This window comes from Channa argus, chromosome 2 (assembly GCF_033026475.1).
Source record: "Channa argus isolate prfri chromosome 2, Channa argus male v1.0, whole genome shotgun sequence".
NCBI classification, from domain to species: Eukaryota; Metazoa; Chordata; class Actinopteri; order Anabantiformes; family Channidae; genus Channa; species Channa argus.
The window spans coordinates 11,864,018-11,877,436 of NC_090198.1; the positions used below are offsets into that span (position 1 = coordinate 11,864,018).

At 37.4% G+C, this 13,419-nt stretch overlaps 2 protein-coding genes across 6 annotated transcripts; one reads left to right on the forward strand and one right to left on the reverse strand.

The window, feature by feature from the left end:
- Positions 1 to 2: 2 nt before the first annotated feature.
- sirt3 (sirtuin 3) lies at positions 3 to 4,402 on the reverse strand. Of its 5 annotated transcripts, none has more exons than XM_067495380.1 (8): positions 4,029 to 4,402; positions 3,886 to 3,937; positions 3,383 to 3,562; positions 2,659 to 2,891; positions 2,478 to 2,578; positions 1,382 to 1,543; positions 1,053 to 1,262; positions 3 to 812 (listed from the first exon to the last, which is right to left on the reverse strand). In XM_067495380.1, the coding sequence occupies exons 1-8, from the start codon at positions 4,126 to 4,128 to the stop codon at positions 789 to 791; spliced, it is 1,062 nt and encodes a 353-aa protein (XP_067351481.1). In that variant the 5' UTR covers positions 4,129 to 4,402; the 3' UTR covers positions 3 to 788. The 5 variants fall into 5 exon arrangements, with proteins under 5 accessions (XP_067351481.1, XP_067351485.1, XP_067351482.1 ...); XM_067495384.1 differs by having other exon boundaries at positions 3,886 to 3,921; positions 4,029 to 4,155; XM_067495381.1 differs by lacking the exon at positions 3,886 to 3,937 and having other exon boundaries at positions 4,029 to 4,066.
- A 140-nt stretch (positions 4,403 to 4,542) lies between these two features.
- Positions 4,543 to 10,507, forward strand: psmd13 (proteasome 26S subunit, non-ATPase 13). Its single transcript, XM_067495379.1, has 13 exons — positions 4,543 to 4,763; positions 5,214 to 5,292; positions 5,455 to 5,489; positions 5,619 to 5,674; positions 5,771 to 5,814; positions 5,909 to 5,995; positions 6,250 to 6,421; positions 6,511 to 6,590; positions 6,682 to 6,807; positions 7,772 to 7,834; positions 8,383 to 8,463; positions 8,625 to 8,741; positions 10,181 to 10,507. Exons 1-13 carry the CDS (start codon positions 4,663 to 4,665, stop codon positions 10,274 to 10,276), a joined length of 1,137 nt encoding a protein of 378 aa, XP_067351480.1. The 5' UTR covers positions 4,543 to 4,662; the 3' UTR covers positions 10,277 to 10,507.
- The last annotated feature ends 2,912 nt before the right edge of the window (positions 10,508 to 13,419 follow it).

A 13,419-nucleotide genomic window follows, 5' to 3' on the forward strand; every position in this document is an offset into this window, starting at 1 on the left:
GATTTCACTGCTTTGGCTTTTTTAATAATACAATGAAAAACTCATTGTAAACAAACTTCAATGTACACACATCCATTTGCGATCCGGCATTTTTTACAGCATCCTGATCTGTAAAACCAGCACCATTGTAGATCATCACTCAAAGCTGAATTAAATAAGAACAGATGATCTTGGTCTCCCTCTGCTGGTTTCCCACATTTTTTATGACTGTACCATTTCTGTACTTTCACATTTTATTACATACGTCTATGTCAGGAAACTGACATAGACGTCTATGTCAGGAAAAAGGAGGGATGACTTGTCATTAGTACCTTCCTCTAATATTACTGCATATTATACATAAATTCTAATATGTACATACATCCTTGTTTTAATAGAATTCGATGAGATAACTTAATTTCTAATGCATATTTTGACACATTTTCAGAAACTACTGGCTACTATATAAAATACTGTACATTTCCCTTATTAGCACAACAAAATAATTCAACTGCACACAAATTTGTATTGTACATAAAACTTAAATGAAAAACCATCCAACTATTTTCAAATTTTTCTATATATGCCGACAAAAAGCCAATTTCTTTTCCCACCACATCATTGTTATGCATTACTTCATTACATTATTTCACACGTACTTCATTGACAGTTTCTTATACGGCATTTCTGTTGCAGAAGTTTTTTAACAACATTTAATTGTTAATCATTATTTCTGTGATTTGCCAGTGACAGAGGGTGGAGGTGCAGTGAATGAAACCACGTCTTAGGCTTCACATAGTGAAATAGTGTCACTCCTCTGTCTTTATTTCAGCCTGCAGATAAAAGTAGATACAGTAATAGTGAATTCATCAGTGTGGTTCCTGCTTCTCTTTATGAACATAATGTTAAAAAACAAATAAATACATCACTGATAAATTCCTGCACCTGTCAATAACTTATGACAAAACTCATTAAGCTTAGTATGCTACATGCAGTTATAACATGCAGATATTTACAGGATGTGTATGAATGTGTGAGTTCTTAAACAAACAAAAAAAAACAACATATCTCACTTTCTTAGCAGAGGCTGCCATCAGAGCCTCCAGCTCCTGATTCCAGCCAAGGGCATCAACCAGAGCCTCCACGCCACTGACAACATCACCCAGCTGCACAACGTCCTTAGGCAGGCGTCTCCAGGCAAATGGCCCCACCAGGTCCCTGTTAATGAGGAGACGGGGAACTGAGTTGCGCACAGCTCCTGCCAGACTGGCGAAGGGCTCCACCTGCAGCGCAAAGAATGAAAAGAATATCCTTGTATCACCTCTCACCCGAACATATCCTCTCACTTGAACAGAAGTCAAATTGCACAGATGTGACGTAGTGTTATGCTGATGAAACTCACCTCCAGTGAAGTCCCCATAATGATCAGAAGGTCTGCCAGGGGGAAGTCTGTGACGTACTTGAGAAAGTGATGTGGAAGCTCCTCACCAAAAAACACAATATCAGGCTTTACCACACCCATACAGGAAGGACACTCAGGGACTTTACCACTCATCACAGCTGGCTGATGAGACATGAAAAGTGGATGTAAAATTACTGTCTACTGATTATTTTTGGGTGAACCTCTTAATTGTTTTCTTACTTATTCACAGATATGACCAACAGTAAAAAGTAAAATAAAATGACAGAAAAAACAGCGCTATAACTAACTATAGTATATGATTTACAGCATAAGGAGGTGTTTAAAACAATTTGGAAACCATATCTGACGTTGGACTAATAGAAGGAATGTCTGGTACAAAAATTGCAAAAAGAAAAAGACAAAGATTTTACGAAACAAAAATAAAAAAGCAATGGCTGGAATCATCTATTAAAAGAACAGGGGCAGATGGGTGGCCTGGGGTGCCACCCCCTGCCAGAGTGACAAGGTGGTAGGTATCTGCTGTAACAAAAGTGTATGTCTCTCAGTGTTGGCCCTGAGGTTGACTGGCAACCTGTCCAGGGTGTACCCTCACCTCTCACCCAATGACAGCTGGGATAGGCTTCAGCCCCTGCAACCCTGAACAGGATAAGTGGTTACAGATAATGGATGGATAGCTGGACATGTAAAATAGTTTCATACATTTTGTCACAATAGAATTTGGTGGCAGTTGCAACCAGGCAGATTATCCCTGGAAAGGAACGCCATTTACTTCTCCCCCACTGTTTCTTATTATTTGTTTATAACTATTTGGAGTGAAAATGGTAGATGGTACCATTGGTACTTTTTTGACATTGAAAAATGTATAAGCACACTACTCACCTATAAATATACAGTTTATTATTTTAAAAGACTTTTTCAATTTTAATTTTAAAACTTTTCAAAAGTTTTCCAAATGTGCCACCCTGTATTAAGCATGTGTCCTAGTTTGGCCACTCCGATCAAACATTTCTACATTTACTGCTGAAGTCTTGGGCTTGATCAAACATGTACAGTTAGTGTTTATGTAATCACTTACTCGTAGCTCTTCGCCCTCATATTTTCTCAGGCATACAGTGCAGGTGGCGGTGGCAAATGTACCGTGGGCTTCCACCAGCATCTCAGGAGGAATTCCAGCCACTTGATAAAGACATACAAAAGAACATAACTATGACTGCGTGAATATTCTCAGTGTGTAGCGATTTGTGAGAGATACTTACATCTTTCCAGTCCATCAATGTTCTGCGTGTACATCCTGAGAAGCTGACCCTTTTTGTGAAGCAGACATACAAAATAGTGTGTCAAATTAGGCTGGTAGTTTCCTGGATATAGCTCTTTGGCCAGAGCAAAGAAGGGATTGGGGTTTTGGTGGAAAAAGTTGATGTCGAATATAGCTTCGGCGTAGGGCAGGTCATACTGCTGCAGGTTGTCATAGAGGCCGCTGCCTGGGGACCTGTGAGGGAATAAACACTGATCTGATGAGAGATGAAAGATATTGCCACTTAAATCACTTCTAAGATAAACGATAGATACCACTAGAATTTTGATATGTACATGTTGCAAAATTCCTGTAAATTGAGTATTGTTGCTGATAGTTTCACAATTATGACATTTATAGGCTTAATAAATCATTGATATGATGAATGAAGAATAACTGGAAAAAGGGAACTTTTGAAACTGATATAACAGAATCCTCTGGAATGCAGAAGTATGACTCTGCTAGATTTGTGGAACTAAAGAAACACTCACTCTGCTTGTGGTTGTACATCATTGTTATAGAGTAGAGAACTAAAGACATGACAAGTAGATATTTTTCTTCAGATTTGTAGAAATACTACAATATTAGGGAAGTTTTTGTCCTTTCGGTTTATCCTGTGAGTTCAGGGTTGCCACAGCGGATCATTTGTCAGCATTACGGCAGTAAACCACATAAAATCTCTTTACCTGAAATCTGGTATACCACTAGGTGTGCTGATCCCAGCCCCAGCCATCACCAACACCCTTTTAAACTGCCGCTCTCTGATGTTCTTCGCAATGTCCTCCAGGGTGTGCTGCTTGGCAGCTGCACCACCACCACGGGAGAAAAGTGCTCGAATCCCATCACACCAGGGATGATGTGTTTGTCTATGAAGACGCAAGACAGGGATGAAGGGACTCAAAAACCTCCCACTAACCACCTGACAAAAGTAAAAACCCCAAAGGATTAGGTGACTAATAAAATACACCGGCATATACAGCTCTAGGCATTTATATGCAAAATTTCAACGGACAAAAATGGGCAATTAATCTTTACTCACTGTAAACTCCCACAATTCGGTTCAACCTGCTAGTAAATACATACATCCTTGCTTTTTCCCAGCTGTAGCAATAGAAGTTTAACTTTAGGCTATAACTGAACCTGAGTGCACGCGATATCTGATGTGATTCATATTTCAAGACAGATCTACCTGGATACCGCTGCTGCACCTGCACCAAGACACACCCTGCGTTGACCGAAAACTGCATTAAAAACAGAAATTGAACAACCACAAATAGCCCACGTTACTGGTTCTGCTGCATTATATGAGCTGTAAACATGAATGTTACTCACCGTCTGCAGAGAGCACCCTGCTTGTTGTTGAACACAAGCTGCGACACAAACCACAAAGTCTGACATTTGACGTTAAGAATGCGCTCACTAAAGAAGCCATAACACAAATGTATTGTGGCAATAGAACAATAACAAAAAGTCTACTGCATAAAAGAAACGATTTTCACTAGAAACACTTCTTTATCGAATATTGTTGGCTAACCTTTGAAACACTTCCTACATTTCCCATAACGCTCATCAGAGTATTACGTCTTCTGCTGCATTCAGGACGTATTGTTAAACTACGACCCAAATGCATCCCAGTGCACATAATAAACAAACAACAAAAATTAGGCTAAGTCAGTCTATCACCATCATTTTATAAAAATATGCACCGTTTTGTCTGAACACACCTGGGAACAAAGTGCTGTTAATGCACCATCTAAGTACGTAATTTCGGAATGTATCTGGTGTGACTCTACGGAAATCTCACTGATGTGAACACAACAGCGCCCCTTGGATTTCCCATGATTCTTTGCTCCTTACGGTTGGCCAGATCAGCGCCTGTCCTCAACACGGCAAGCTACTTGACATTACCTGAAACTCAACATCACTTATCTGCCTGAATAAAATTTACCTTCAGTTTGTCGCTATCATGAAAGATGTTACCGGGTACCTTAAACAGCAGCAAAGCAACAGCCCCACGCCAGAAACGGCGGCAGAGTGGCACGGTTTGGAGGATTTGTACAACAAAAGGTAAAAAGGCAGATAGCCTTGTTCAACTGTTATGCTAACGTTATGCTAGCTAACGTTAGCCAGCTCATTCATTGAAAGTGTACGCTGAGTCATGCACAAAGCTAACGCTAGATGCTGCAGCTAACAGCTAGCTAACGGTAGACGCAAAATCTTAACTAAAATTTGGCCACTACAGTTACTTTTAGAGTAGGGGTTTGGTAAATATAATCTTAGTAGAAGACGTAGATTATCATTGCTATGTAACAAGTTTTGCTAGCACTTCTTTAACTAACTAGTTAACTAGTTAACTATTAAGCATAATGTGAATTGTGCTTGTAAGAGTACATTACATTAAATACCTGGAAAAAAATATAACTGTCATGCAGGGTCATAGGCTTATGTAACAGTTTTTCCACTAGTATTAAGAACAAAAAATACCTGGCCTTTGTGAACGTGTGTTTTTATTGGCAGGTTGTGGCATCAGTTGACTCTGAAGCTGACAGACTTTGTCAAAGAGCCCTGCTTTAAAACAGGAGATGGCCTCATACAGGTAACCACTCTGCCGACACGTTATTCTGTACTTGTCACTCCCACCATGAACTCATTGAAATCGCAACATTTAATTCAACCTCATCAAGTATTTTCAGCTAGACTGACATTAAATGTGATGTTATCTCTAATCTGATTTTTGTTTTGTTTGTTTTCCTTATAGCTCTATGAAAATTTTCTCAGTGACTTTGAACACAGGTCAGCAAATTGGCTCAAGCATTTACTCTAGTGTATGCATGTGATAGCAGTTATTGTAATATCAGTCCAGTGTCTACAGTTCACTTACCTATTTTGATAGTGATCTATTATTTTCATTACCCATAACAGAATCAATCCTCTGTCCCTTGTGGAGATTATACTGTATGTCGCCAGACAGATGTCAGGTATGAACAACAGAATATATCTATGCAGAATATAGTTTTATTTTGTTTGTTGTTTTTTGAGAGAGTTTGTCCTAAGCAAAAGTTTTTTGCTTTTAGATCCTAAGGATGCCATCACTTTTCTTGAGAAGACCAAGGAAAAAGTAAGCTGTCAGATATCAACATTATTATCAATGTTTAAAAAAAAAAAATCTAATGTGAAACAGTTATGATTATACTTTAAAATGCTCCATCTAGGTGAAAAGTAACGATGAAGCCGTCATACTCTGCAAGACCTCTATTGGAAGCCTTAAACTAGAGATCAATGATCTTACTGCCACAAAGGTAAATGCTCCCTCTGAAACAAACTCAAAGACACAGTTATGTGTGAAATAAGCCTGGAAAGGAAAAAGTCACATTTGGGCATGTATAATAAATTTTCCTTGAGCGTATATATTACTACTAAGTAGGTATTTCTAATTAGTAACCTGCCTAATTTAGGGTTTGAAGGTTCAAAAACTGCAACTGAAAAGAGCAATATGAGCGATAATTCTGTACAAAATGTTGTAGATCAGTGCTTATTTTGCTTTTTCTTTCAGAAAATCATTGAAGAGGTTGAGGAAATGTTAAATAATTTGCCTGGGGTGACGTCGGTTCACGGCAGGTTTTATGATCTCTCTAGCAAATATTATCGCATCATTGGCAACCATGCCTCCTACTACAAGGATGCTCTGCGCTACCTTGGATGTGTGGACATCAAAGACCTTCCAGGTGAGCAAAGGCATGAAGGAAAACTAGATTTGATTTCTTGATGAAACACAATGCATCAGTAGCTGAATGATGTAGTGATGACTCTGCAGAAACAGAGAAGCAGGAGCGGGCGTTCACACTTGGACTGGCTGGACTCTTGGGCGAAGGAGTTTACAACTTTGGAGAGCTGGTGGGATGTTTACTAAGTTCCTCTGAAAATGGTCGTCATAATTGCTGAACAGCCCTTCAACTAAACCAATGTCTGCTGTATGTCTTTGCAGCTGATGCATCCAGTGCTGGAATCTCTGAGGAACACAGACAAACAGTGGCTCATTGATACATTATATGCCTTCAATGCAGGCAATGTTGAGAAATTCCAGGGCTTCAAGACTGCCTGGGGCCAACAGGTGATTTATATTCATACAACTGTCCATCCAGCATATTGAAAGACAGAAATTAAAACTTAAACTGATATGGGAGTCACTACTGATCAGAGTTGCTATCCAGAGCGGTCAAGTTATACCAGGTATATGCTGGAAAACATGAGTATTAAATATACACATTTTTAAAGAATTAGGATATTTAAATTTAAAATAAAAAGGGACTGCAATTATTTCTAAATTATTTAGAACTTATCTATATAAAGTAGTGTAGATACAACATATCAAATGTTGACTTTTCAACTTGATGCAAGCAACCCAATCAAGAATTTTCAGTGGCCACCTAATTTGGAAAGAGAGAAGGCTGATCGATTTAATTTTGAATGCAATTTTCTAAATATTTGCTTGTTTGGTGTTGTAATATGTGCATAATGTGGTTTGGCAATGTGTTGCTGAAATTAGCAAGATCCAAGTGTTACCTAAATGTTGTCTCAATGGAAGAGTGTGTTGCTTCAAAGCTTGCATTTATCACTAATTATTGGTGCCTTCATAAATGACACGTTCATGGTTTTCAAAAAGAATTTCAAATGACTCCTCAAACCACAGAAGAGTTTACCACTTTGCCTCAGTCCATGTTAAAGGAACTCGGTGTCAAAGAAGGCGGCAGTATTCCTGGATCTTGTCAATGTCTTTTTTTGCATGGTAGAGTTTTAACTTTGGGGGTAAAAGAGAATTACATTTTAAACAGGATCCAAACTTTTGGAAACAGGGTTGTAATAAAAAGAAACACACAAAGACACTTTAGCATAGTCCAGTTGTCCACTAAATGATCAGTCTGATATTAAGTCATCTGCATATATGACACCAGCCTTAAATCTGCATATAGTTGGGTTAGCTAGTCTCAGCTAGTAATCCCAAGTCTTGACAGTCCTATTATCTGTTCATGGTGAACATTGTTAATATTCAATTATTTTTAATTTTGTGGTTCCAGCCTGATCTTGCAGCACATGAAGTGAAACTAATGCAGAAGATCCAGCTGCTCTGTGTGATGGAGGTAACACCCTGCCACCCAACAATCATGTAGTAACTGGTCTGTAATTTCATCCAACTGTATTCTCTGAAAATGACAGCCCAATCACAACACTGTTGAAACTGGCAAAACTTCAATGTGATATAATTTGTTGCAGTCGGTAAACTCGCTTTGTTGAAGTAAATCTATACAGTTTCTATGTGGTATATGTCTGTGCTGAATACCCACATTCAAATTTGTGCCTGAGCACAACGTGGAGCAGCATACCATACTAACTACACAGATTGTCATTTGCTTCACCGTGGAGATAAAGTACAGACTGCAGTCATCTATAAATAAACAGCTGGTACAGATGTTTCTTGAATGAACTGCTGGTTTATCATTACTGTTAGCTAGTGCTAGCAAGATGTGGAATGAATCTGACCGGGCCCAACTTCTTTCTTAAATGTATTCAGAATAACAGACAATTAGTACCTAGAAGCCAAATCTGTTGTTTCTGCAAGATCATTGGCACTGTAAAGGCATAAAAACAAAAATGCTAAATCATTTCAAATGTCTCCTTTCCCTTCTAGATGACTTTCACTCGTCCTGCAAACCACAGACAGTTGACCTTCGGTGAGATTGCTCAGAGCGCCAAAATCCCTGTTAATGAGGTCAGTTGGATGACAAGTGCTTCCAGTCACCCCATCAATCAATGTTAATTCAGTGAAATACTCAGTTTCCCTTGTTGTTTTATGCCAGATGCAGAGCAGATCCTCAGCATGTGTATATATTATTAGGGAAAATGGTCTGTGATACTAGGTGTCTCCTGCAGGTGGAGCTACTGGTGATGAAGGCTCTGTCTGTGGGCCTGATCAAAGGGAACATTGATGAAGTGGACCAGAAGGTGCAGATGACCTGGGTGCAACCCAGAGTGCTCGACCTACAGCAGGTTAGTTCTCCTATTGTTTTTAAATTAAAACAGAGAAATTCCAGTGGCTACAGTTGTGTTTTTACTAAGGTCCAGCAGTCATGTTGGAAGAAATCCACAAGCCAATTTCTATCTGCTGGTCTAAAGGCAGAATTACACTTCTGCTTCCTGAACGTACACATGCATACATAGGTTACATTTGGATAATTTTGCACGTGTTTCTTTTGTACTTGCACAATAGACATGTCCACAAGGGGCAGTATCATGTTTAACAAACCTTAGTGTTCTTTGTGTAAGCAATTTACAACACTGTGTATGTAAAAAGGTAAAAGTGGATTTCAATGATAAATTGGATGGCAAGATGCTTTGCTTGGGTTTGGGCTGCTGAGCTGGATTTTACAGCAGTAGAGAGCATAAAATTACAATTACAATGAAAGTGAAGCCTCTGGAGATTTTTTTTTTCTGCAGTCATTCCTCAGATGAGTATATGATGTATTTGATAGACATAGAGAACTACAAGTCCTGTTCTTTATTATTAAAGAAACCTATAAATATTTGAGAGATTTTTAAACACCTGATGGTTAATTGTGAATCTATATTCAATATCCTAAGAACTTTATTGATCCCATAAGGAAATTGAAACCAGATAGGCAAATAAATACAAACTACTGAAATATGGCTTAAAACAAGGTAAGAGAGATGCTTTAAAAATAAGAAAGTAAATAATAGTTTGTCCATTTAGACTTTATAGTCCCCCTCCTTTTTACAGATGGGGGATGAGTCGAACAGTTTATTGGCCACTGGGGAAATGCAGAGGGGTCCAGCTCCTCCCCTAGAGGTTTTCATTACCAGTGTGTGTGTCCCATGTGAAATATTAGTGTACTATCAAACCCAGTCTTTACTTATTTTACTTTTTTCCTCTCTTTTTTAAATGTTGAAAACAAAACAAAAAATCATAAGTTGAAATAGACATCTCAAAAAACTCTAGTGAGACCCTATTGCATTAATATAATAAGTAACTAATACTAAGCTAATAAGTGCATGGCCTCTTAGTGTTGACATTTTATTTGAATGGCAACTCAAAACGCAGTGAAAACAAAATGAATCCAAAAAAACAGCATTGAATAAAGCAGCAGTATATATTACACATTTCATCAGTGTTATATAAAATGAGTGTGAACATCTGGACAGGTATGAACTGTTAGGAATCTTCTTCTTCTTTTTCGTTGTTCTTCTTTCTGGTTCCTTTTCCATTTCAATCCAGACTTCCGACATTATTCAGTGAGCTTGTTCGACACGCATCTCCACACAACATGCTGTTGAGATTTGGGAGGCTTGCGTGTCAGGGTTTCTGCAAGCCTATGGATACCCATAATTCCTTTTTCCGCGTTAACATTAATGTGTAACAATGGAGAAGTATAAATCAAATGTTAACTCTTACTTGTTGCTTGCTGTTTCAGATCAAAGGTATGAAGGAGCAGCTGGACTTATGGTGTGGTGACGTTAAGAATATGGCAGTTCTGGTGGAGCAGCAGGCACATGATATCCTCACTTAAAACATTTTTTCCCTTCAGTACCACAGAGGGAAAGCTCACTTCTTACAAGAGATTTCTGTTTTGTATTGTTTTTCTTTCCATTGGATGTTCTTTCTGCTGTTACTGTCACTGTTTAATACCCACCTGTAAATTACACTGTGGTCTTTTACAAATAAAGAATGGCATATAACATCTTACCATATGGACTGAAAATATTATCTGAAACAATAATTAAAATTTCTACAAACCTCATAGTTATCAATACCAATTATTTTTATACACCTTTTTCATATGTGTTTCCAACTGACAATTTATAGGTATAAATGGTCAAGTGATACAATGCCTTTAATGTCTAATGTTTTAGGCTGTGTTTAGACTTTTCTACCTGTAGTGGTCTTGCAGATAGTTCTAGTCACAGCTGCCACATTCAAGTTTTGTCTATACAATGTCATGGTAAAATGTGAAAATGTTAACATGTTAAAACTGTGGTAAATACAGAGCCAAGCTGTACGTGATAATGCACAGCAGTGGTCTAAGATATGTAAACGAGATGATGTTCACTGTACATTAGCACTAAAGACAGCACAGTCAGAGCTGACCATAGTGTCAGTTTCACAGGTATTAAATGGTCAGGAAAGTTTGGAACAAATTAAATTTGGACCAGAGTTACTACAGTTCATCCAGAGGAATGTATCATTTCACAGTGATACATCCAATAGTAAAATCCAATAATAAGAGGAAAATTAACTAATCAAAAATATAAACTACAAGAATTTCATATAGATGCACCCCATCATTCATCTAAATCATCAGTCACACAATTAGATAATTAGTGTTTTTGACAAACATTTAAAGTGACCATGATTCGATGTTGCGGAAGATAAAAGGTTAAAACTTCCAAAAATTCTATTTCCACTGTATATGGGGAGAGGGAAAACTATTAAACTGCAATTATATTAAAGTGCAAAAACAATATGGTCACTTTCATGTTCACAACTTTTGACAGTACCTTGAAAACATAAAAATTATTTTCTAAATAATTTTATTTATATATATATATATATATATATTATTTAAAAAACGTTTAACACTTACAAGGGGGTGATTCTTTTCTATAACCACTTCACTGTTACATACAGCAGCCTACCAACAGTTTTATCAGTATATATGTAATGTAAACAGATGTTTCTTGCAATTACACCCATTAGTTTATACTTGGATCTTGATATTTTTTATACATGATATATTGTGAATTCCCATCCCGAGCAGGTACTCTGCATAATAAGATTTTACAAGTAAAACATCACATTAAGCCTATAAAATATAATATGTGAAAACTACAAGATGATTCTTACTATAATCAACTTACAGGGTAGAGCAAAGTAGATGGAAAATAATGAGGGGGCCAAACCATAATAACCATGTCTTAAAATAATGCACTTCCATCCGATTCCACCACACACTATGTAATAAACACATTGTAGAATTATCAATTTTCTGACAGTTTAAACTTAAAAACCGAGCAACTATAACCTTGCAAAAGGAGAATTTATGGCAGAGCTGCAGTATTGGATTAAAATAGATTTTACAGGTGGACCTAACAAGGTGGCTGATCAGTGCACATCGAGTGCATCTGTGTGATGTGTACATTCATGCTTGCCTGCATATTGGGTGTAAGTTCTTTAAGTTAAAGGTTTCATTCAATTACAAGGGAAAGCTAGTGAGCAGTATCAAAGATCACGATGACTGTGGTGCAGTCAGTAGCTTATTAACCTTTTTCACAGTTTTCCCTGTTGTCACTGTTACATCCCATTCTGATTCATTTTGAGGTGTAAGTGATAACGTGCCACCTCGCATGACTGTAATAATATCTTGACATGTATTCTGACATTTAATGATTGTAAAGGTTAAAAACACTGTCTGAGGGATCACTGCACATTTTGAAGAATGTGTCATCTCGACAGAGATGAAGGTGTCAGAGGTGTTAATACACTTCTGCTTTGTGTTATTTTCAACCACGCAAAGTGTTTTGGCAGTGACTTTATGACATCACAGCTTCTATATTTCTTTCTCAATGATACCTCCAAGTGTCTTTTTCTCAATTAAAATCTAAAATAATCTTCGAGATGCTCATTACTATACGGTTTTAATTGTTCATATTTATTATAACAGTGCATATTGTATATTGTAGGCATGTACAAAACAGTAGCAGCCTCCACAGCTTCAAAGAGACAGTGATCTCTTTGTTTCTCTGTGGGATCATTATTTTTATGGAATTAATGTTTGCATTTGTTTTTTGTTTTTAATAGTAAACTTTACTTGGTTGAACACGTTTTTTAAAGAAAAACTGAATATTAAAAACACAATCACCAAACTGAAACCATTTTATTATTGTGAACAGCAGTCAGGTAAGTAAGCCATTCCTAATTATTTAAAGAGTATTTTATCTCAAATGCAATTATTTAACCCACAATATGCAAAACATATGCAGAAAGTGGATGTGCAGCATCACCAAGAAAAACACATTCAGTATGAGAAATTGAATTGTCTGGCATGTTAGCATTTTGTTTTCACAGCAAAAAAGGACACTTTTTCTCCTCCATTTTAGTCACTTGGATACTAGTGTTTAGATTACTTGTGTGTTCTCAATGGTGCTATATGAAAGCTTGGGTATTTTGTGCATTTCCTCATGCTTTAGTGAACACTTGGGTCATATTCATATGTGTTCTTTTGATTCACCTGAGTTACAAAAGAATAGAGAAACAGCAGAGATGAAGTTCAGATTGTCAACCACTTCACCTACACCACCTACCTCGAATATGTCATTTCAGTTCAGTTCACACACCAAACAGTATAAATTTATCTTCTCAGGTCACTTTTACTCGTTCTTTGACATCATTGACTAGTCACCATATGATCCAACAGACTGTGTGTTCAATGACCAAAAGATTTCCAATACCATCAAGCTCCAATCATCGATTAGAAATATATTAACAATGTGACTGCTCTAAAACCAAAGGAACCAGTTTTGTCCTCACGCTGTGATGAAGCTCTCATATTCTTTGCGCAGGGGCCAGAAATGCCCATGCTTAAAAAGGTCAGTGTGTATGTCTGTGGTCTTCACTAGAGATCAGTAGAGTGACAGCTCCAGTCCATTGGTTTGC

Coding starts and splice junctions, on each gene's coding strand:
- sirt3 (XM_067495380.1), bottom strand. CDS start 4,128: ATGGCTTCTTTAGTGAGCGCATTCTTAACGTCAAATGTCAGACTTTGT. Junction 2,892..3,382: donor AGTGGTATACCAGATTTCAG/GTAAAGAGATTT, acceptor ATTCCCTCACAG/GTCCCCAGGCAGCGGCCTCT. Junction 1,263..1,381: donor TTATGGGGACTTCACTGGAG/GTGAGTTTCATC, acceptor TTTGCGCTGCAG/GTGGAGCCCTTCGCCAGTCT.
- psmd13 (XM_067495379.1), top strand. CDS start 4,663: ATGAAAGATGTTACCGGGTACCTTAAACAGCAGCAAAGCAACAGCCCC. Junction 5,815..5,908: donor TTGAGAAGACCAAGGAAAAA/GTAAGCTGTCAG, acceptor TGCTCCATCTAG/GTGAAAAGTAACGATGAAGC. Junction 7,835..8,382: donor AGCTGCTCTGTGTGATGGAG/GTAACACCCTGC, acceptor TTTCCCTTCTAG/ATGACTTTCACTCGTCCTGC.